The 23,898-nt window shown below is 49.1% G+C and overlaps 1 protein-coding gene and 2 long non-coding RNA genes across 7 annotated transcripts; 2 read left to right on the forward strand and 1 right to left on the reverse strand.

Moving 5' to 3' along the window:
- Window positions 1-338: 338 nt before the first annotated feature.
- Window positions 339-23,630, reverse strand: TFAP2A (transcription factor AP-2 alpha). Of its 5 annotated transcripts, XR_004438544.1 has the most exons (8): window positions 18,518-19,026; window positions 13,877-13,930; window positions 13,496-13,733; window positions 10,408-10,459; window positions 8,131-8,362; window positions 6,111-6,229; window positions 4,090-4,231; window positions 339-2,370 (listed from the first exon to the last, which is right to left on the reverse strand). XR_004438544.1 is itself a non-coding variant. In XM_033216182.1 (7 exons), exons 1-7 carry the CDS (start codon window positions 23,018-23,020, stop codon window positions 2,082-2,084), a joined length of 1,302 nt encoding a protein of 433 aa, XP_033072073.1. In that variant the 5' UTR covers window positions 23,021-23,630; the 3' UTR covers window positions 339-2,081. The 5 variants fall into 5 exon arrangements, 4 of the variants coding, with proteins under 4 accessions (XP_033072073.1, XP_033072072.1, XP_033072071.1 ...); XM_033216182.1 differs by lacking the exon at window positions 18,518-19,026 and adding an exon at window positions 22,988-23,630 and having other exon boundaries at window positions 13,496-13,930; XM_033216181.1 differs by having other exon boundaries at window positions 13,496-13,930; window positions 18,518-19,025.
- Window positions 1,902-5,738, forward strand: LOC117086712. Its single transcript, XR_004438545.1, has 3 exons — window positions 1,902-2,025; window positions 3,946-4,076; window positions 4,393-5,738. It is a non-coding gene; the product is annotated as an uncharacterized LOC117086712 (long non-coding RNA).
- On the forward strand, window positions 16,183-19,682 carry LOC117086713. Its single transcript, XR_004438546.1, has 3 exons — window positions 16,183-18,628; window positions 18,858-18,951; window positions 19,119-19,682. It is a non-coding gene; the product is annotated as an uncharacterized LOC117086713 (long non-coding RNA).
- Window positions 23,631-23,898: the final 268 nt, after the last annotated feature.

Consider the following 23,898-nt stretch of genomic DNA (forward strand, 5'->3'; position numbering starts at 1 on the left):
ATATTTCTGCCACTATTCCTTTTCTCCCGCCAGAAAACTAGAGCTGGTCTGAGCTCATTTGCCTGTCATAGCCACCGAGTAGCCTGAGCAAGCAAGTGAAGGTTGAAGTCGGTATTTCCTTTGTGCTAATGAACTAACAATTTAAATCTCAGTTATCCTCTGAGACAAATTCCAAAGCAGTTATGAGGGGAAGGGGGGCGCTGTTAGGCGGGGGGCCTGCTGGTGGGAAGGTTCTTCTGTTCTTCTCTTCTCCATCTTCCTTGTCATCCTTAACATTTGGTCCTGGAGATTTTATATTTTGGTTTCCAAAACACAAATGAAAACCTAAAGGATCAACATAAATAAAATAAAACTTTATTTTTAATAATAAAATTAATGTTTCTAGTAAGGAAAAGACAGTATGTCATTCCTTTAGCAGTACAATCTTTTATCCAAAAGAATACATTGGGTTTTATTGTGTCATTTGTCTGAATACAGACTCAGTGGAATATCTAAATGATACCCTGCTCTGAACTCCAAGTTGAAAGTAAGTTTTTATTATACTTGAGGGAAACAATGGGTTCAGCTGCTTATTGCAAGGAGCAATTGCCAAGGGAGAGTTAAACTCAATTACTGTAACCATACTGAATAAAAAATACTGCCAAGAACAAAAATACGCCTGGGTAAAGACAGCCACTGAATAAAAAAAAATCGACATAAAGCGTATCAAATATTTATTTATCTGGGCAACAAAGGACTATGATACATTGACAGGCATGGAAACTACTGCCAGCACAACTCAATACAATGCAACTAGAACTGCTTCCAATATGGCCAGTGAAAATACAGAATACCAGGTGGTCCCAAATGTTTGAAGTTCTTTGAACAAAAAGAGAGAGGAGAGAGAGACAGCGATAGAGAGAGAGAGGAAAATTCCCTAACCCTTGGTTTAAAGACAATATTCATTTATTGCTCAAATGATGCCTTTAAGGGAGGACAGTGGAATAAAATAAACTTTTTTTTTTCTCCCTACAATACATAGAAGGGTTATCAAACCACTCAAGTTTAAAAATCTTTCCAGGGTCCAATATCACTTTTTTCTTTCAATTCAATGAAAAGCTAAATGTAATAACACTAATTACAGATAAAATTTTATTTTACCTTTTAAAAATTTGTCCAGCTGTTTGTCATCTTTAACATGCTACAACAGGGCTAAATTCATGAATCCCAGAGAACAAAATCCCCCAAACATTGGATTTCTAAATCAGTACCATGAACCACATGAAGAACTAATAGGGAAGATTCAAAACCCACTAAACAAGAGGTAAACAAGATCAGATAAATAAAAAAAAAAAGGCTTAAAACAGATTCACCGTATTTACAATTCCCATTAAATTACACATAAATAAATATATACAGAGACGTGAACACTGATTCCCTTATATAACTGCGAATCGTGTTGCCAGAGAAACTTCAAGTTGGTCGCTTTACCTTAAAGAGGAAAAACTTCTACAACTGAAGACATGACATGGAACTTCGTGTATTTGTGTTCAAGTTTATTCACAATACTGATAAAAATGTTGTCATCATCCTTTTGGTTTTTTTTTTTTTAAAGTATGGCTACAATCTGAACTGAAGTATGTAAGGGAAGGTGGTGACTCAGTCCCATGAAGCGCATATAATTTTTTTTATTTTTACTTTTTTTTAGAAAAAAGTTTTTAATTTTTGTTGTTGCTGTTGATTTGTTGTTTTGTTTAAAAAAAAAAAAGGGGGGGTTCACAAACTTGGCAGAACTTTTCTCTGCTGGCTTCACGGCCTGTTCTGTTCTCTTAGGCTCCACATGAGGGCACAGGGGTGTGGGAGCGGGTGGGGAAGTCGAGGCGGGCGCAGAGTCGGAGCGGCTACCCCACTTGACAGTCGAGAGAGCAGTTCCGGAGGCTTGGACCCAAGGGCAGCGGCGGCGGCGGCAGCGGCGGCAGCAGCAGCAGCAGCAGCAGTAGCAGCAGCAGCAGGAAGGGTTGCTGATCCTGGAGCTGTCACCCGCAGGTGGGTAGGCGCGCGGGGACTGGTGAGGCGTGGGAGGGGCAGGTCGGGAGGAGGCCTCACTTTCTGTGCTTCTCCTCTTTGTCACTGCTTTTGGCGTTGTTGTCCGTGTGGCTGTTGGGGTTGTTGCTGAGGTACATTTTGTCCATGGCCTTGAGGGCCTCGGTGAGATAGTTCTGCAGGGCCGTGACCGCAGCACACACCGCGGGGCTGCCGAAGCCGTGGGAGATGAGGTTGAAGTGGGTCAAGCAGCTCTGGATGCCGGGTTCCAGGATGGGGTTGGGACGTGAGTTCCCCAGGGGAGATCGGTCCTGAGCCAGCAGGTCGGTGAACTCTTTGCATATCTGTCTGCAGCACAAGTGGAGCAGAGAGAGAGACATAAGGCTCCACTTTGGGCAGCACCAGCAGCGAAGAGAAAACCTCTCTCCCTGCAGCCACTTCTGCCGGGATCCAGGCAGCACCTGACATGACCCAAGGCCCCAGAGACAGACAGGGTGGCCACATGTTGGGAGACCCAGCCACCTTTCAGTGACCACTAAACCATCTCTCTTTATTTAACTGCAAGCCCTTCCTACCTTCACAAATGACTCTCTCTCTCTCTCCTCTCAGATATGTTAAACTTCTAGTCTCACCTTTCTCCCTCACACCAAACATCCAAGACATAGGAAACCATTTCAAACATTGGAAGAGAAAGAAAGAAGTCAGGCAGACCGGAAGTCAGAAACAGTAGCATCTTGCCAACATTATGCTGCAGCCATCAGCCTTCCTATTCAAAATGCCATAAAGACCCTCTTCCCTGCTCCTCTAGAGACCTCAGCAGCAGTTTGTAGAATGAAGTTCCCACTCATTCACTTTCAAATCAAATTCAGGTGAATTTGGATAGAAAGACAAAACTTTACTTAGGATTATTTTGCCTGTAAAAAACAACAATAACAAAAAACAAAACAGGCCAACACAAAAAAACCCTGTTACTTGGAGATAATTCAAAGTAGTGTTTGGGAAGAAGAAACAGACATTTCAATTTCCCATTCCTCCTCTTTCCCCACATAGCTCAAAATAAAAATACTGCAGGGAAACTGAAGATGGGTGTGCTTAGGAAGCCTGGGGAAGAGGACAAGTTGAAATTTCACAGAGGTAGATGAGGCCTGCACTCAGGAAGCTCTGCCCCTGAATCTGGGAAGCAAGGGCTAGCTGGGGCCTTCCAGGGGCAGAAGCAGCCTGGCCTGGGGGCTGGGGAGGGGATGAATGAGGAGCCTAGGCTGGCTCCCTTCTCCAAGGCCAGCTGATGTCCCCAGGCCAGAAACAGGGTCCCACCCAAGGCCTCAGCTTCTGCCCTCTGCTTCCATGCCCTCCTGTGACATCAACTTTGATAATTAAGGGCTTCCAAACAAGCCTTTTAATTTCCAGAAAACATAGCAAAACAGTCATTTTCTTTTCACACACCACCTGGAGAAGCCTATTCAGCCCAGGCACCTAAGGGAATATAACTTGGGCCATTTTGAAATCTATTTGACTTCTCGCCTGTGGGCTAAAACTTCTGTGGGGTGTGGGTCTCTCTCTGTGTGTGGCACTTTCGAGAAGCGGTTGTGAAAGGAAGGTAAGAAATGGAATAACGGATTAAGGTTGAAACTAGGACAGCTTCTGGCTTGCACATTTTGCAGGCCACTGTTTAATCTTTGCCCTTGGAGAACATATTGATAGGAGACAAAACTGATATAGGTAAGCCTGTTACACCTTTGAGGATTTGATTCTGGTCTTTCTGAAACAACATAGTTACAAATCCACCCTCAACTTCAATCAAACCTCTCCTACAACCCACTCCCACACACAATCATTTAAAAAAAAAAAAAAAAGAGAAAATGGGACAGATGAGAGGAAAAAGATGGGAGCATCCTAACAATCCCACCTGTATTTCTTCCTTAGCATAGACCACTGTTTATAAGACAGTGTTACCACTGCAACAAAGCTGATTAACACCAAAGGAAAACAGGGAGAAGGAAGAGCAAAAACGATTTTTGTTTCTCCTGACAACCAGACACAGAGACCCTGCAGAGGTAAATGCCTTACTTTGTAGCCAGGAGCATGTTTTTTCTTGTCACTTGCTCATTGGGATCGGAATGTTGTCGGTTGAGAAATTCAGCTACTGCTTTGGCAGGAAATTCGGTTTCACACACATACCCAAAGTCCCTGGCTAGGTGGACAGCTTCTCCTGGCAAGAGGGGAGAGGAGGGAGCCAGTGTGAGAGAATGAAGAGTGGGGATCCCAACTTCCTCCCCACTACCAACTCCCTAATTCCCTTCACCCCAGATGTTGCAGGAAACACAAACTACTTGTTTTCTCATTTCAGGCATTTTATTTCCTTCTCTGTAGGATCTGGTGGATGCATTTATCAGGAAAAATGACCACTTCTCCTAGAGGGCCAAGAAGACTTGAAAATGTAAATCCCATCCACCAACCTCCAGTCCCACCCCCCACCCTAAATGACACGTCTCCAAATTCTCTTTTAAAATGCTTATTGTATTCCACCTTCACACCTATCAATACGTTCACAAATGATATTCATACTTACTCCTTGAGCTTTTCTGCAAGGGAACAACTGAGGGGTTACATTTTAACTTGATCACATAAATTATCTGTTCATCCAAACCGATTAACCAAGAGGATTTGAGGGTCACTCCACTGAGTCTGTCTGTGTTGTTGATTTTCGAATCTTTGGTTTTAATTTCCTGAACCAGTTGGTTTTTACTGCAGGGCTTCCTGCCATTAGCTCCAGCTCCGGAAGAACGCATGCGCCAATTAGAGCATCAAAGCCCTCTCCGCAGAGTTTGTTTCCATAAAATGGAGCGGATCACAAACAATAACAGTTCTCCAGAAACTGCCTCCCTGCTACAGAACTCAACCCCCAAACCCAGACGAACTCCACGCTACACCCTAAGCCACCACTACCATTTTCTTGGCTTATAATTCTTTTGGAGTATGAATAGTGGGTTCTCTGTGGACTGTTAGGATTTTTAATGTAATGCTACTGTAGTTGAGTTTCTGGCACTGAACAACTGCTGATTTCCTAAACAGTTATATTACTACCAATCTCTGACATCATCAACAAAAGGAATTCTTCCTCAAATAATACGGTTTTAAACATTTTAAAACATAATTTACAAAGCTAGAAAAATTGAATTGTAATATAGCTCCTCAAATACAAGATGTGAATAAAATGACTTCTTTAAATATACATGCTAGTTTCTGGTAATTAAAGTAACTTTTTTTTCCCCTGTTAGCATGAGACATTTACACTAGGACACAAAGACAAACACAGGACAGCTATAGATTCATTCCAGTACACCAAAACCTAGGCCACTCTTGTATCAGAAAAACTTAATCTAGAGGCAGCAGGAATGTAAGTGGCTTCTGGTGACAGTTATCTAGAGCAGGAGTGAGGATAAGGGTTGGCTTTTTGTTTTGAGGCATTTGGAAGGGTATATGTGTGTTTAAAGCTACCAGGAGAAACTTTTTGCAATGCTTATATTTCTTTTATCTTTCCATATCCACACAATCCAGAATCAAAAATTGCTCACTTTTCTTCTTCTCCAAGAGAAAAGCACAATTAAAGAGATAAGGGAGCATATGTTTGGAAAACAAAAACCTGAAAGGGCACATAACCCTGAGCTTTCAGGATGGTCTTAAATCAGGACGCAGGTCAAAGATTCCCAAATTAATTCAGGAAGTAATGGTCACGCATTTCTCAAACGCAGATGTCAGAATAACTTAAGTGATTTACTGCTGAGCCCTTTAAAAGAGAGAGAAACTTGGAGAATGTGCAGTTCTTAAACTTGTGCATTGTTTAGCTCAGAATTAGACTGGGGAGGTGTAACTTTATGGTAGAGGAAAAGAAGGGAGAAGGATGAAGGGATAGGAGTATATGCAAATGTTTCTTTTTGCCATGAAAGAATTCCGTTCACATCTGGCTATATTCTCTGCAAAGATGAAACTGCCCAACTGACACAAAATACAACCAAACACCTGGCCACTAAATATTATCCATTTTCCAAGAAGGAAGTTCCTTCTAGTTAGCAAGTGGATTCGCTTACCCTCTACTAGTGATGTGAGCAGGGTAACGTTGGCAGCTTTACGTCTCCCTGCAGGCAGATTTAATCCTATTTTGTCCAGTTTTTCTCTTAAAGATCTTCCTCCATTTTTAGACTTCGCCCTGTTTCACAAATATATGCGAGAAAGGGATTTAGAAAACATTGGGTTGCTGTGCACCACATTAAAATCATTGTGAAAGCTTCCTAAAATGTGCTTTCAAAAACTGAGCTTGGCCCCAAGACATTTAAAGGGGGGAAACCTAGGAATAGTACAGAAAGTTCATAGGAGATCAACGACTGTTAAACTGTAAAGCACCCCCTATGTTCAGTTATTATTGCAACTCTTGTGACAGGTTGGAAGGTTTGATTTCCCAACTCTCTAAAGAAGAACCACAAACAAAACACAGCCCCATCTCTAGGGTATGAGGTATTCTTGAGTTCAACTGATTACTGTATATTTTCCCTGCTGTTACAATCACACAAATCCCAATGGGGTCTTTAAAATTGTCTTTGCAAGATATGCTGTTAGGTTGTTCCAAGTAACCAAAGTTATCATCACTCGGTTTCTTGCTCTAGCTCTAGCCCCAAAGGGAAATTCATTTCGCCAACTGTTTACGTGCCATGTCACCAGCCTAACTGGAAATGTCAAAGGCTGATATCAGCCCTTAAAAGTTTCACTGATTTCAGAGACAATGGAGGCAGTTCTAAACAGATGTCTAAATAGAATCCCATAATCAGAAAGTGGTTAAGATAAATTGTTTAAATAAAACAGCAAATTAATTAATTTCAGATTTTATTCCCTACTCAAGTGCTCTTTAATTGTGTGGATTAGATTATACTCCCCTAGGTAAACAGTCTCCAATACTGGGGATGGGGGAAGGGAAGGAAAAAGCAGAGGGCAAGGAAAAGATCTGTGTGAGTGAAAGATTACAAAGGGAAAGCAAAATGACTGTGCAGGAGGAAGAAAATACTAGAATGGCTGATGTTAAAACCTTCCAGAAAATGATCTTTATAGGCTTTGTGTGGGATATAGCCACTAGAACGGAACTGCTGGTCCATAAACAGATAGGTAAATGAATAACCGTCAAAACAATGAAGTTCTCAGTATTATTAAAGGAGGAGAAAGAGAAGAAACCCATTATCCGAGTAAGTTCAACACAAGCCCCACAACTCACAACGTGCGGTGGAATCCTTGGGGTAGGAAGCCCACAGCTGGGAGAAACCTGCCCTGAGGGAAGGTGCTTTACCTTGCTGACCCTTATAGAACCTTATCTACTAAAGGAATCCCTCAGACCTCGCAGGGGTGAGGTAAGAATCCCTGGCCATGTATGTAACAGATGCATTCCTTGGTGGTGACTACACACAATGCACGTAAACATGCTCGCACGCAGCCTGGCACACATCAGGGCCCCAGTAGGATGGAATCATCATCATATGCAAACGCCTATAGTACGGGGGGTCGGGAGGTGAGAGCGAAAGGGGGGCATGGCGTGTGGACTCAAGAGGACACCATTCTCTTCCTTTAGTTAAAAACCATTCTATTAAAACCCTATACAAGGCACGACTGGTTACCCTCGGAGTCCCTACTCAGAGAGGTAAGGCAAAGCGAGGAGCCTGAGAGGAACTTTTCCTGGGCTTGCCAAGGTGCGCGCGAAGAGGGAAAAGGTGGCTGCACGGCGCCCCGCGGCTGCAGCGGCCGGGACTGAGCCCGCGGAGGAGCGAGCTGCGCTTGCGCAAGGAGGCGGGCGGGGCGTAAGACCCTGCGAGCGCGCGGCAGCGAACGAGGCGCGCACCAGAACACGCTCGCGAGAAGGCAGCGGAGAGCGCAGGCGCGCGCCGAACGCCCGCCGGCCCCCCCCGCATCCCGCCCACTTGGCTCTACGCTCTTCTCTCCGCCCCTTTTCCTTTCCCGCGTAGGGAGGGCCGCGGCGCGAGGCCGGTTTGCGTCGCCGCCGCTGCCGGCGCAAGCGCAGTGGTTCCCCCGGCCGCAGGGCGGGGCGGGCGGGGCCGTGCCGGGCCTCACCTCCGGAGCACTCCGCCCAGCAGCGACGCGTTGAGACACTCGGGTGGTGAGAGCCGCCGCTGTACTTCCGCCACCGTGACCTTGTACTTCGAGGTGGAGCTGAGGAGCGAGAGGCGACCCGGAACTGAACAGAAGACTTCGTTGGGGTTCACCACGCCGCCGAAGAGGTTGTCCTTGTTAATAGGGATGGCGGAGACTGCATTGCTGTTGGACTTGGACAGGGACACGGGGCCTGCGGAGACAGAGGGGAGGCCGCGTGTTGGGCGTCATGGATCACCCCCAAATCCTGCCCGACCCCGGCCTTCATCCCGGCCAAGGTCGGCTCCCAGGCTTTGGGCCACAGTCCCCGCTTTTCCGTCCGCCTCTGAAATTCTGTGGCTCTGCTACTTCCCTTCCTCGGCCTCGACCCCCTCCCTGCCTCACGCGGCGGCCTGGAGGCGGCCCTGCCCTCCCCCAGCCAGCCTGGCCTGCGTTTCTGCCTTGACCCTTTCCCCTTCGCCGTCAAGGGTGCTCTCTAGAGATGGGTGGTGAAATTGGTGACCCCTGAGGCTCTGAGCATCCTAGCGGAGTGGGCCCCAGATGAGGTCCAGGAGCACGGGTTCAGGGTGCAGGAGAGGCAGTTACATTTGCAAACCGAGAGCAAGTTACTTGTACTTTAGGGGTTTTGCTGGGTGAGAGGTTTAGTGTCGGGGAAAAACTGCTTCAAAGACCTATTATTAAAATCAGCCGAGAATTTAGATGGCTAAACGCTGTAAACGAGCGTTTTAATTGAGGCACCACGCTGGGAAGTGGTGGATTTTGTTGTCCACACCACACGTCCCGTCTTTTTGGTAAATAGGCCCTTTCCTATGTTCAATTTTGAAAACGTCTGTTTTGGAGATCCATTCCAAGGCCCGTTTTGAACTGCGGAGTGGGGAGGGAAGAAGAGGCCTACAGTGGAATACTAGCAGTGTGCCCTTTTGTTAAGTAAATATTAATAGTCTCTCTCTGCTAAAGCGCCTTTATGGGCAAAGTGGATATATATACTTCCTAGTTAAAACCATAAGCTCTTTATTGTTGGACTACCATTGTTAGGAAAAAAATAGAAGACCTGCAGAAAGTATACTAATCCATTACGTTTCTCAGCATCAATGTAATTCAGATGCATTCACAGTCATTTCAGTACAGTATGCATTGTATTTTAAAATTCCATTTGGAGACATAATGTGCACACAGTCTCATCAGTGTTCCTTACGCGTTCTTTAATGGGGATATGCTAGACGTATAGGGAGGTGGGGGGCTCTAGGTTTTGGATAGATCACTTGTGACATTAATAGCTCTGGGGAGGCTAATAGAGACAATAGGAGTTAAACGAACTCTTGAGAGATTACTAATAAAAGAGCCAATTATCATGTCGACTTGGAAAGAGCATCTCTTAAGATTTATCCCTTGCACATCTAATTTGACGTGACAAAGACTTCACAGATGCAAAAATGAAACTTTAAACTAGCTAACAATATACTGATTGGGGTTAGAAATGAGAACAGTTTTATATAGCATCGTCCTCTGGTGGTGCCTAGAATCCTGAAATGTAACATTGCCACCATAACCAAAAAAAAGCTGCTACCAAGAGTGAATAGCATTTAATTCAGTAAACTTTATTTCTACTCACTAAACACAATACAAATTACAAATCCATTCAAATCACTTGACACTTTTCTAACAATTTCTGCTCTGAACAAGTATGGTAATAATCCTCACATCTTCAAGATACTAATTTTAACCAAAAGCTAAAATTTTGTTAACCTAATTCACAAAGTTCTAAGACCCTTAAACATCTAACAAGAAACTAAATTGAAGAACATGAATTTTTTTTCCCCTCTGCTAAAGAGTGCTTTTTATCATCTGTCCTTAACGTTAATGTTCAATTATTTGTACTGTTTTAGCATTTTACACTTCTTAACCCTCATCAACGCAATGGATTAAACTATTAAACTGTGTCAAAATTGAAATGCCACTTCCAAATCAGTTCCACTACTGTACATTTTGTGTGTTTGTCCAAATATCATTAAACTAAATTAAATGGTCAAATCATGAGTCAGAACAAAGCTAGCCTGTTGGCATTACCAACATACTGAAAGCTGATTATTTAAGCATTGCTGTTCTATGCCTATCTATTTGCTAATTCTGAGCCTTTAGGAAATCCTCTTTGGAAAAAATAAACACAGCTCTGCAAGTTCTTTTAAATAGCACTCTGCCTGTAAGGACATGCTTGGAATGCAGAAGGAAATGGCTTACCTTTCTTAATTACAGTTTGATCTGGGATGTTAATACCCGGGTCTTCTACATGCTGCAACAAAAGGATACACATGGATGTAAGTGTATAATCAAAACAAAAGGAAATGAATATTCCCTCCAAGATGGGAGGAGGGGAAGGTGCAGAATCAAAATTCCCCCTCCCGTATAATGACATTTATATGTAAACATCTCATCTTGGCTTATTGGAATTTGGGGCTTTGCAACTCAAGAGGTTTCACTGCACGCCCATGGCCAATTTCTCCTCCTCCAGCAAATGATCCACGTTTAAAAGGCGTGGAGATGAGGAATAAAACTTTCTTTGGAAATTAAATCAAGTGTTGGAGCACCTAATCATTCTCAGTCAGTTCAACATTTAGAAATGTACCTAGCTTTAGATTGGCGCCTCAGCGGCTTCTGAATTGAGCAATTCCAGTGTTCAGGCAGTGAAAGCCAGGGAAACACAATAGAAATGACAGGGGCGGAAGTAACAGGAGTGTTGGAAAAGGTTTAGGTAGTATAATAAACAGCAAACACACATACACACCTTTATGGAAAACTCCAAATTTTTAGAAAGACTACTGCCTGAGCCTGGATGTGACAGGAATATGAAAATGATTAAAAACAAAAAACCTTTGAGCTTCCTTTCCTGTTGTAGAGCAGCAGGTTTGTCGTTAGTGTGGGGTGTTTTTCTTTTTCTTTTTTTTTTTTTACAGATGGATGGGTATACGTGTGTGCGCTAGAGTCAAAACGTGATTAGAAAGTAAAATGAAATCATGTTTTCTAATGCAGAAACTGACAGCCAATATAATGTCTGGCTGTGTTTACAAATTAGCACCAGGGCTGCTGAGATAGAAGATTCTGCAATCATTACCAAACACAGGCATTACCATTTAAAAAACTATTACTTCCTTCTCTAGTCTTTGTCCAACAATAATACTGATTCGAACATTTTCCATTCTGTCTTGGATTTATGCTCCTGTTAATTGTGCCTGATCGCAATGATTCCGGGTGGATGGTACTAAGTTGCTTTATTACAGGTTTTATTATACTCAATGCTCTCATTTGTAACTTGCCTAAAGTGCTTCTGGATTTAAGTATAATTAAATTGAGAAATGTTCAGAAATGACTACTGCTGCAGTTCTTGTGTTTTTAACTATATGGGGAAATATGATCCCTTTATGCATGCACCCTAAACCCATAAAGTAAATGTAGTGTGGCATAATACTTTTATTTGTGTTATTTCTAGACCTTGTCCATACAGGGAAGACTGTTAAGTTTAAAACCCCACTGAGATATTAATGATTAAATAATTTTCACCATCGATTAGATTTTCTTAAATATTTAGCAGTTATACTTACTAAAGGTTAACTGTTGCAGCAATGGGAAAAAAATGAAAACAAGCTTTTTCTTGACCCAAATTCCTTTGAAAGAATTTTTTTCTTAAAAGATGGGGGAGGAAGAGGGAAGAACACCAACTGGGTTTCCTTGTTTTTATCTTGTCTTTTCGTTAATTTCTCGTACTGACCAATTTTGCCACAAAGAGTGAGTATACAGGTGTTAAGAATTCACCTTGAAATTTTTGCAAAGTAGAGCAATTCTAATTCACAGTAGTTCCAAAAGCTTGCAACATTATTTTGCAATTCATATCTTTTCAAAGAATAAGCAAGGAAAAGATTCAGAGTGCTTTGGGAAAGGGAACTAAAACGATCATAACTCCCATTTCATGTTTAAATTGCTCTTATATAAATTAGTGCTCCTCTCACTTCCAAAAAATGCAGTTAAGTATCAGTTTCTAAAAACATGTAAGTATGAACACACACATACAGACATACAATGTTCACTAAACCTTATACTAGATCAAGTGCCTACTTTCCTGCCTTCCATGCAAGGGCTGCTAAACATAACCAACAAATTTCAGTGACTAACTGGGCCAAATGAGAGATGTAATAAATTTTCTATTTTCCTATGGAACTTAAATAATGTTTTAAATTCACCAAGCAAGCAGGTAAGTTCATCTGACCATTTTCCTTACAATCTAATGTAGTAATCATTAAACTGTCAACGGACATACTGCTGCAATATTTGATGCAGTAATTTGAAATAGCATTTTAGCAAAAATCACATCCAGATACATTTCCTCTCCAAAGAAAAGCAGCTTTAACAGAAGCCTTTACAGCTTTAATAAAATTATTGGCTTGCTCTAATTCCATTTCAGGAAGGTTGTGAGGAAACCATAAATACATAGAATTGAAGCAGAGGTACTGGTTTAAGTTTAATTCCAGAAAGTATTTTCGAATTATCAATAGCCTGGTTTGCATTGTAAGTAGTAAATGTGCTAATGCCATGCTTATTTAGAAATCATTTTAAACTGCATTTATTGATAACTAAATTAGAACTCAATGTATTACCCAATAGTCTCAAAACATTTAATTTAATATGGGGTGTAGCAGGTTCTGATAGGCGTTGGGAACCCAGCTAATGATTTATGAGGTCACCACTTAGCACCCCTAGGAAGAGAAGAAGGCTGCATTTTAATGTCCCTCTACTTGGATTTGCTACTTAGTTTTTCTTTAATCAGGATAGGGTGTACACATAACTTTTAGGTTTCACTTGTGTTTATAAAATCCGGTTAAAATGATCTTAGTAGGTTTTTTACACTTCCTTTTACATTTTGAGGACATTTAATGAGCTCTTTTGGTTGCATTTAACATCATTCCCAGGACAGGGAGAGATCTCCACGCCAGACTCAGGGGTGGAAGTAGATCTTTTAGCAATTGAGACAGTTTACTGTCGTCGAGAGGAAGATATTGTTAATGGTGACATTCGTCTGATTTATCTGTGTTGGTAGAAATGGTAATGCAGGCATTGTTTGAGGGAGCTCTAGGAACCATTGTTCTGGGGCAGCACTCGCAACTACTTTGTGTGGTTCCTCAAAACGTCCCCCCGTCCCCGCCCCCGAATAAAATGTTTTTAAAAGGAAATATTGGGGAGTACCCGGGCCCACCGACTGTATGTTCCAGGTATCCTTTTGGGGGGTAGGTGAGTAGGGGGCTGTGTTCTCTCCCGCGCGGGTCGCGCGGCCTCTTACCGGGACCTCCTCGATGGCATGAGGTAAGGAGTGGATCGAGAGGTCTCCGAGTCCTGAGCTGAGCGCGTGTGGGCCGTGCAGGAGGTCCTCGTGCCGCCTGTAGTCCCTGCGAGGATCCAGGCCCGACAGCTGGTGAGGCAGCCCCCGGTGCGTGTGCAGGAGCCCAGACTCCTGGCTCTGCCTCTGACCGGGCCAGCCTGGGTGCTGCGGCTGCGGCTGGGCGTGCAGGGGGTTCAGGCTGTAGGGGTCGTTGACGTGGGAGTAAGGATCTTGCGACTGGGGGTAGATAGGCTGGTAGGGTGGGGGGAAGTAGGGGGGCTGGAAGTCGGCATTGGGGGTGTGGGACAGCGGCGGGGCGCTTGTGTAGGGAGATTGACCTACAGTGCCCAGCTGGGGCAACCGTGCCGTCCCGTTGCTGGTGCCGTCGTGACGGTCCTAGAAGAGAGCGAGAGGAAAGGTAAAGAACAAGGAATCAGGCGTCGAGCTACAATTATCCACACAAAATCCACTTGACAAGCCTGCGTGGGAAATCCCCCGTTCCCGTTGGCTGGCCGCCGGGAAAAAATCAGCTCTAAGTTCTTTTCAGGAAATACCCTCAACAGACCCTTCCAACAACGCAGAGGAACTGTATATGTAGGGGCACAAGAGACTATTCAGGCGTTTCTTTCAAAGAGGGGAAGAGCTAGAAAAGGGTCTCCTGGAACACAGCCCATTAAACTGCAGCGTGAAACCTCTCAAGCAAAATTAAAATTCCTCCTAAATACTAAACAGCAGAAGCGGCCTTTTCCCCCTATTTGAACCTGTCTGCCACTGCGTTATTGTTTATTATCTTGCATTTATTTGGAGAGAAAAAAACATAAACGTTCAAAGACTATTACCGTTTCATGACTAAACAGAAACATATTTCGCAGAGGGGCTGTAACGAAAACACACGTTTAAATTACCAGCTTAAAGAAGGTTTTAACTGCAGGATCGGGGTCTGTCTTTTCCGCTTCCTCAGTTAGGAGCCTTTCTCTCGACAGAGTCGATTTATGGTTTGGATAGGAAAGGGGGAGGTCAAGTCAAGATTTAAAATAGAAAGATTCAGCCTTATTGGGTTTAAAAGAGAGGTGCACCCCGGGGCGGAGGCCCCCCGCCCCTTCCACCTCAGCCCCAAAGGGCAGAAGAAACGCCTGACTGTAGGTTTCTCTATTGCAATTCGCTTGAAAAACAAGCGAACAGAGTTGATTCCAGGGACGGCGAACCCTCGGCGGTTCAGCCGCAGGCCCCGAGGGTAGGGGGCACACCGGGCTGCACTTTCCCTGCAGACAGATTAAGCATCAAATGTTGAGAACATCTCGGGAACAAGTGAAGACGCAAGGAAATCAAGATGAACGTGGGGAGAAACACGCCTTGGGAAACAGCGGCGAGGTAGGTCTGCGTGCTCGGAGAGGTCGAGCGCGGGCTGGGGTAGGAGGTAATGCATTCGATTTAGGGAAGAAAAAGAACGAGAGAAAGGCGGAAGGTGGGGTGGGGGATGCAAATGGAGGGGGTGTCCTGAAGGAAAGCTGGGCGTGAAACCCGAGGTTTCGGGCAGCTCCACGGCACCAGGTTTCCAGAATCGAATTCCTAAAGAAACAGGAACGGGGTGGGGGTGGGACTCACCATAGCTGAAAAACTGTGAACTAACATCTGCGAAGAGTCTGGGGTAACGAGTCAGGGTGGAAAAAAACAAGCAAGCCTGGAGCGCCCGGCTGCCCCGCCGCCCGAGCGCGCCCCACACAAAAGGCGCCGAGAGCCCCGCGCGACCCAGGACTCCAGTCACGGCGCCGACGCTCCCCGGAGCGCGGGAGCCCGGCTCGGATCCATCCGAACTTGAACCACCGATTCGCACGGCGCCTTCAGCTGGTCGAACCCACGGTCTCTATCCTGCCGCGACTGGTTATGATTCAAAGTTCTTTAAAAATGAAAAACCCCAAAAAAGGAAAAAGGAAAAAGTATGTGTAAGTGTGTGGGTGCGTGCGTGTTCCTTAATCCGTGTCTCCCCCTCTTTTCTTAGCGGCGGCTTCGCTTGAGCTTCTAATAACCGCGCTGGGCAGCGTTCCTGGAGCCTCCTAATAGCAGATATTCATGACTATTAATATTACACGAATACTTAATAAGGGAAGAATGCCTGGAAATCGAGCGTGAAGCGGAGAGGCAACTCGCGCCGGAGCCTGCTCTCAATGTAGTCCATTGACCGGAGTCTCAGTGTAGCAAATCGGAGTGGGGAGAGGGAGCGCGAGAGACAAAAAGCGGGCGAGAGAGGGAGCGGGCGAGCGCGCGGGGGGCCGCGGCGCGGCGTCTGGCGAATCACAGGGAAGGGGCAACATTTTAAAAGGTTGCAGGGCATGCAAAAGTGAAAGAGAAAGAGGCAGAGGGAGACCGAAGGAGAGAGCGCAGAGAGGGAGAATGTGTCTGCGTGCGTGTGTGAGAAAGAAAGTGTGGGCGAGGGAGACGAGCCCGGGGTGGGGAGAGGGGAGGGAGGGAAGGAGGGAGAGCCCGAGAGGAGGAAGGGAGGAAAAGAGGGAGGGAGGGAGGAAGGGAGAGGTGGAGGGAGGGAGGGGGAGGGGGCCCAGCCAGAGCGCGCGGAGGGGGAGGCCGCGGGGGAGGGGGAAGGGGAGAGGAAGCGAGCGAGGACAATCAGACCTAAAAGGCTGGGGCAGACCTCGGGATGCAGCGAGGGTCGTGCGTAGCGGGCAGGAGCTGCTGGGGACCGCGTCCGGGCGCTCGTGGGGCTCTCCGCGCCGCAGGCGCTTCCCGGCCCTGTCTGGCCGCGGGCTCTGCCGCTTCGCAGCCGAGTCTGGGACTCCGGACTCAGCTGCCCGCTGCTGCGCGGCTCCTCCATGACCCCGCGCCCCGCCCGGGACCGGCCCTCTCGCTGCACTGGCCCTCTCCTCGGCCTCCTCTTGAGCTTTCCTCGGACAGGGGCACCGTGCGCTCCCCGGCCACCGTCGCTCTGCCTTCGGCTCTCTGGGGCCGGGGATTCCGGATCGGAAGCCGGGATGCGGGCCGGGGCGCTCACAGACGCTAGGCGGCCCAGCCCGGGCGCCGCTGGCACGGGCTCGCGGCTCCCGGCAAAAACCCGTCCGACTGGCTGGGCCACTCCCGCCTGACGCCCCCCCGAATGACACGACTAGCTCTCCCGGCGTGCTGCCTTTGCCAGTCTACCCACCAGGTTGTCAGAACAGGCGGCACCTCGTCTTCTGCGTGTCCCTACAGAGCCCCGGCACAATCAGACTGCCCCAAGCCAACTCCGAAACCCGAAATCCCCGCTCCGGCGCTTGCCCGCCGCCGCCAAAGTTGTGGAAACAGCTTTGACTTTCTTCTCCTCTCTCTCTCCTTTCTTATCTTTTTTGTCTCGCTTACACACGCATTCACACTTGCCCCCACAGGATCCCTCTAGGGGTGCAAGTTCATCCCCCACCTAGCCACCCACCCCATCCAGTCGGCGCCTAGAGCCGAGCGGAGGTTCGGACCCCGCCCGCCGAGGGCGCCCACACCTGGAGCTGGGTTTCGGCCTCTGCGAAAGTGAAATGCCCGAGCCTCCGGCCAAAGCCCAGACCAGTACAGTATGAACTGTCCTATGAGACTGAGGGGCTTAGTTTCATTCCTCCCTGCCCGTAAAGCTCGCCCCCAGCCTCGAAAACAAAGCTACTGGTCTGACGTGGGGTCCCTGCGCCCCTCCCCCAGCGCGACAGGACCCACCAGAGAAGAACCGGCACCCGTGGGATGTCACCCCGTCCCCATCTACCGGGGTGGGGGTCCTGAAAGGAGAAAGATTTAAAATAGTCTTCAGAAAGAAAAGGGAGGAGGGAGCGGGTGACACATCGTTCACAGAAACCCAATTTCTGGTTTCCAGTGAAGTCAAGATCTCCGCCCCTGCGCCTGCACACCTTCTGCCTAAGATTCTCAGCTCCAAATGCCAAAAACTAAGAAAAAAAAAACAGCAAAAGTTGGGACTGCCACCTATTTATTTAAGTAATCTCCAGCCCTACACACCCCAACCCCTTTCTCGGACTCATTGCTCATTTCAGTGATGGTTGTAACCGTTCCCAGCGCCTCCTGCGGGTGGACCGGTAGCGCTAGGGTCTCCCTTGCTGCCTCAAGAAGGCGAGCTCAGGGGACTCTAGGTTTTAAAATGGGTTCCAAAGCGGCGCGCTCTGTCGGCCCAGCGGGCTCGCGGCACCAGAGGTGGTCCGCAGCCGCGCAAGGATTCCCACGGTCGTTCTGGGCTGGGGCAGAAGCTGGTGCTCCAGCACCCAGAGGCCAGCAGGCTCGGCGAGGCACATCTCCCCACCCCACCCCCACACACCCCCGTGGGGTGCGTCGATCCTGTAGCTTAGAGGGAGAAGCTACTTAGAACTTCTTGAAGCACAGAGGATCTGGAGCGAGCCCCGCAGCTAGAAAGAGTGGTCTTAAGTTGAACCCGCTTACAGTAAGGCGCAGCCCAGATCACAGCGACGTGTGGGGGCCCGTCTCTAAAGTCGAGAAGGGAACCGCTTTAGAAAGTGGCGTGGGGGGAGGAAAGGAAAGAAAGAAAGAATGAATGAATAGAAAGAAGAAGGAATATTAAAGATCGGAGAGGAAGTTGAAGAGAGAAGAGTTTTCTCTTTCCTTTCTGTTCCTGTTGACTTGGGCCCTCAGAATCTCGATGAAGATAACACGAGGAGTGCACGGGCAAGTGCCCAGTTGCCAGCAATTGCTTCAAAAGCCCATGTTCTTCTCTTCGCCCCACTCTTAGGCACAGCCAAAATTGGTCAGAAAGGGGAGTAAAGTGGGACACGGGCTTCAAAGTAGGGAAGCCAAAGAAGGGAGCATCCACGTCCTCCCTCTCCAGCTTCTCCCCCGCGTTCTTCGGGCGAATCCGAGGGGCGGGCGCTGCGCTGGGGAAAGTTTGTCCCACCCGCGTTTCGCAGCTGGTTGCAAGGAGAGGAGGAGGAGAGGGAGGGTCGAGCTCGGAGCCTGTGGGCGCACGGATGATCGAGCCGGCGTCGCGCTTACCTCGCAGTCCTCGTACTTGATATTATCTGTCAATTTCCAAAGCATTTTCATGGATCGGCGTGAACGGATATGCCCCTCTCCGTCTCGCACGCAAGTGGAGCGACTCTCTGGGTAAGCGCAAAGTGCTGGCTGCCGGCGGTGAGCGCAGGAGGAGGAGGAGGAGGGAGAAGAGGTGGAGGAGGAGAAGGAGGAGGGCAAGGAGGAGGAGGAGGGCGAGGAGGAAGAGGAGGGCGAGGAGGAGGAGGGCGAGGAGAAGGGCGAGGAGGAGGAGAGAAGGGAAAGAGCTCCCGTGTGCGCTCGGAGATCTCCCTCTAATGGTAGAAACTTTTCCCTTTTCCAGCTCTTTACCAACAGCCTAATCGCCTCATTAGCATATCAACAATAGTCCAATTGCTCGCCAGTACCACAATCTGCCGCCGGCCGCTCTGACACAGGTATAAAGGCCTCTCTACCCACGAACTTGCTTCTAGAGCGCACCCCAGCCTGCGAACTGATAAAACCTCCCTTGAGCTCCGCCGCGAGCCCCTGTCCCAGCACCACCTCTCTTACCCCAGTTCCGCCACATTCCCCTTCCTTTCTATCTCCGCTTCCTTTTCTCCAGAGATGCCTTCTGCAAAGCCCGGCACTGCTCAAAGTCCAAGCCGCCACTCCTGGGGCCCGGCTTCTAGCACTTCTCCCTTAACCCTACTACCACGATCCGAGCTGCTCTTTTGGCCCCGTGGAATTTTATTAGAAATCATTATCCCTTTCGCAATTAAACATAACCACCAAACCAAGACCGGCGAAGTCACTCCAAAATTTTTGCCCAACAAGGGATCGCCTCCACTTGCGGCAGCCACCCCCTCGGGCCGCAGCGCCTTGGGAGTTTTATTGGCTTTGAGCTTTCCCTCAGGTTGGAGATTCTGCCAAGCGACTCCGGTGGCTCTGCTGGGGTTTGCAATCCCTTAATTGCGGCGTGTAAAATAAAAGTTGTACCCTGAAGAGGTTACCTGACAGCTCCGGGGGTTAAACAATTTTCCTTCCATTTGTGTGAAGCTAGGGCCAACTGACAGTTCAACTTGGTGTTCAGGCTAAGGTTTCCTAGGTGCGACTTGGACACGAATACAGAACTCCTATGGAACTGCACACCCGCTTCTAAAGTTGAGCGGAAATACAGACATGTGTGTGCCTGCAAGTCTAGATACCGTCTCATGCATGCATCAAAATAAATCACCGGGAACCGACTCTTAGCTGTGTTAATCTGCTCTAGTTTTCCCAAGATTCCCCTTTTTAATTAAAGCAGGGAGAGTTCCTTCATGATTTGGTGATGCTACTAACGCAGGCGTGCTCGCGAGGCAGAGCCCGGCTGCCGCGCAACCTGGAGGCCTGGGAGCCACCTCCTCGTCCAGATTGGTCAGTCCGGGCTTTTGGATTCCTCACAGGAGCCTGCTGGCTCCTCTGGGGCTTTTATCCCTTTCGTTTTTGGGATTTTTTTTTTAAGTAAGAAAAAAGAAAAGAAAAGGACCTAGTGTGACACTATGAAATGCAGAGTAATTAATTTTCCTGGCTGAGCTTCCTCGTTTGTCCTCCAAAGAAAGTTACCTCTGTCTTTTCTCTCTGCTGTATGTGCAAACTCGTAACTACACTAGGTCCCACCTCAGAGTTGCTCTAGTAAGGACCTTTGATTCATCTGGGCTTGTTTCTCGAAAACCTCCAGGTCTCCCAGGTTTCCACCGGGCGTCCCTAAAAGGGGAACTGTGGCAGATGGGAGCATTTCCTCACAGGTGGAAGGCAGGCAGGAGCTGGGAGAACGCCCCATTCCACCCAAAGCTGCGGAAGGGGAATTCTCCCTCCAGACACCCCAGCGAACTCCCCAAACCTAGCAGAGTAAGCAGAAGGCTCCAAAAAGCTAGGGAGAAGCCAGAGCTGGCAAGGGGCCTCAGAGGCCCCAGGGAGCCCTCCCCATGCTCTGGGCACTCCCTAGCCCCACCTGAACTGAGCACAATCCCTCGGCTGAACCGGACTGGAGGCTTGGCGCCGCCCTCCGTCCAGAAAATGGTCGACTTTCCAGGGCTAGACCCTACAGGGCGGTCCCAGCCTGTCGCCAGTGCAGTGGTTTGAAGTCAGGATCTGGGCTGCCAGGGGCAGCGACACCCTCCCAGCAGCAGCCACAGCCTGAGCAGGCCAAATCCTAGGCCTGAGAGCATGGGTTTTTACACTCCGTAGACGTCGCCGCGGTGTGCGTAAGGGAACTCCAAGTTTCGCTTTCTTGCCCTCTGCGGGCTTGGGAAGGCCGCACTCCATCCTCTGCAACCCCATTTCAACCCCCTTCCCACATCCCCGCTGCCCTGCGCAGGACAGATCTCTGGCTCCGCACCCGCCGGGTTGCTAAACTGTTGTTGTATTCCCGCTGAGGGCGCCATTGAGGTGCAGATTGGGACCTGTCGACTCTGGACTGCCGCCCCCGGTGTAGACGCTGATGAAAGGCCCGGGCGAGCGCCAGGGTCGCCTCTGGAGCCAGCCGAGCTGCATTTGTGCCAGCGTCATTACCACACTAAGTCGCTTCATTGCATGTCAATGCTCCGGCAGGGCCAGAACCCCGGGACAGCAGCGCCAGGCCTGGGGTTGGGCGTCGGAGATCCAGGCCTGATGTGAGGGGCATAAAAAGGGCGTCGGGGGGAACAGGGAGTATTTGTGTGAGAGACAGAGTCACAAAGAGAAAGAGACAGCGAGAGGCCAGAATGACTCTATTTTCTCCAATTGCCAATGCCCAGTGGGAGCCGGGAGCCCAACAGGCCCAGCCCAGCAGATTCGGCCCCTCCGGGCCCCAAATTCGCTCGCCCCACCCGAGATCCAGGCCTCCAGCCACTTGCCTAACTGAGCCCGCAGGAGCCAGGCCCGCGGCTCCCTCCTTCCTCCTCCTGCGGCAGTCTCGCGGCTTTCAAACCTTAGTGGAACCCACAGAAGGCCCAGTCCCAGGTCAAACCTACTCAACAGGCACCTTCTCACTGCCTAGGAGTTCTCCAGCGAAATTCACTGGAATTTGAGGAGAAAACCCGAAGACTGCTACGAAAGGACTCCCCCAGTCTTCAGCCTCCAAGTAAGAGAGTTAGAAAGGGCCTTCAGCCCACAGGGGCAGGGAGGGAGAGGTGTGGATTCCCGGATTTGCGTCCTTCAACCACAGGTTCCTCTAACCTCGCGGATGAAATACCATTAGTGAGGATTAACTACGGGGAAGAATATAAAAGAGTTCACTCTGGATAAAAGTAATAAATGCAAGGGAAAAAAGTACAGAATGCAAAAGGCCTTTCTTTCTCCACCTCCAGGTAGCTTAGTGAAGACTGCACTTCTCAGAACTTTACTTTTAATGGCCTAAATCTGAAACAAGAGAAAGAACTCGACCAGGAGTAGCAAGGCCTCAGATTTTTTTTTTTTTTGGCGGGGGAAGGGGGGAAGTTCGGGGCATTAGATTCAAATTGTCCCCCCGGGCTTTTGGGCACACAGAATCTCACCCTAACCAGGCCTCTTGGTTGGGGCGAAAACAGGGCCTCGCTGTTCTGATGATGAAATCGGCGACAGGCAGAGCCTTTTACCGCCACCAACCTGGCCAGAGCCGTACTGTTTCCCGAAGGGAAAATGTCTGGAAGTCGGAAGGAGACCGCGGGACAAATGCTTCCTTGGCCGGGATCGGAATCCCGGGCCCAGGAAGGACAGGAGCCAAACCTTGGACGCCTTGGGGTGCTCGCGGCCTAGCAGGGCCAAGTTCCGCAGGCATTGGTTTTGGCAAATTCGCGATCCCCCTGCCTCCTCACCCACTATTCACACACTCCCTCATCTGTAGCCCAGGCGGCAAAAACCCATTTCAGGAAGTGGAGAGAGTTGGTAGCTAAACTTCGGGCAAACTTTTTATCTCCCAAAGAAACATGTTGCCTCCGCGACCCAGTCATCCGGCCCCCTTTCCATTCTTCATACATTCTACATCTTCCGAAACCTGGGGGTACCGAGAGAGACAGATGCACCAGAACCTGTCCACCACTCAACGCTGAGGTCAGGGTGAGGCCGCAGGCGCAGGGGGCTGAGAACCTTCACCGCCGCGCGCCGCAACCCCAGGCCTGCGTCCTCCCCCCTTCCGAAATAGTCATCCTCCCAAGTTTCTGCTTGAGGTGGGAGGGGGTGGGGGAAACGGCCACAGCACAAACCACAAGTGACCCACCAGGCCACCTGTGGAGCGTGCGCCGGACTTTCCCCGGCGCCTGGCCCCGCGGGCGGCGCGCTTTGCCCCCAGCACCGCAGCCGCTGCCTGCGCTCGTTTTTCCTGTCTTCACTGTCTCCTGGGAGCTCTCCTGGGCGCTGCCACGCGCGCTTCACCTACGACTCCCGTGCCCTGGGCCACGGCGCTTCCTTTCCTCCTCCCCACTCCGGCCCCCTCCCCTACTCCACCTCCGCCCACCTCAGCCCACCTCAGCCCCAGCCAAGGCAAAGCCCCCGTACCTGCCAGTCCCCCATTTTGGCAAGTATGGACATCGCGGCTCGGCGCTCCTGGCGACTGGTCCCCGCCGGGCATGGGCTGGAGGGCTCGGCCGGGCCCGCTCCCTGGAATCGCTTAGGCAAATCCTCCTTTTTTACCTGCTCACCAACATCTCACCTGGTCATAAAGAGCTGGGTTGCTACCTGCCGACGCATGCGCGCTGGCCCAGGAATTCACTCCGCCAGCTGCAGTCCCAGCGCCTCACGGAGCTGACCTGGGAAGTGATGGATTTATAGCCGCGGCAATCTTGCCATCAGCTCCAGCTTTTCCCAACAGCCCCAACCCGCTTTCCCGGTCAGTCCCGGGCCCGGGAACCGAAGCGGACTGACTGCTGGATGTGCTGGGTGCGATGCGAGTGTGAGTGTGTTTTCGCGCTCCAGTGGTGGGGGCATCGACAAGCTCGACCCCTGGCTTCCCTCCCCTCGGAACTTTCGAGTTGGGGGAGTCTCCACTCCCGGGTGGGGGTCGGGGGTTGGGGAAGGGCTAGACCGGTGGAAGCGTCCAGACCCGATGATCCCCGCGGACCTGGACACAGTGGGGATGGGTCGCGGTCCCCGCCTCCCCACCCGCCCACGAGGTGCAGGGCACGACTGGCCTTAGCGGATCCTTCTCTGCCACCCCCGGGGCCACTTCAGCGTTAGATTCCACGTGAAACTGTTGCTCAATAGGTGAAGACGTTCAAGATTCTGTGTCACTTCTGGCTTCTAGGTTTAGTCTCCTCCCATCGTAGAGAGAGAGAGAGAGAGAAACTCTACACACACATACACACACTCACACACTCTCTTACACACTCACACTTAGCAGTTCTGTACAAAGATCCACCCGCTTCTTCCCACTTTCACAGTTCTCTTCCCCTCTCCCTCTTTTCCATTTA

This window comes from Trachypithecus francoisi, unplaced genomic scaffold, assembly GCF_009764315.1.
Source record: "Trachypithecus francoisi isolate TF-2019V2 unplaced genomic scaffold, Tfra_2.0 Lachesis_group10, whole genome shotgun sequence".
NCBI lineage: Eukaryota > Metazoa > Chordata > Mammalia > Primates > Cercopithecidae > Trachypithecus > Trachypithecus francoisi.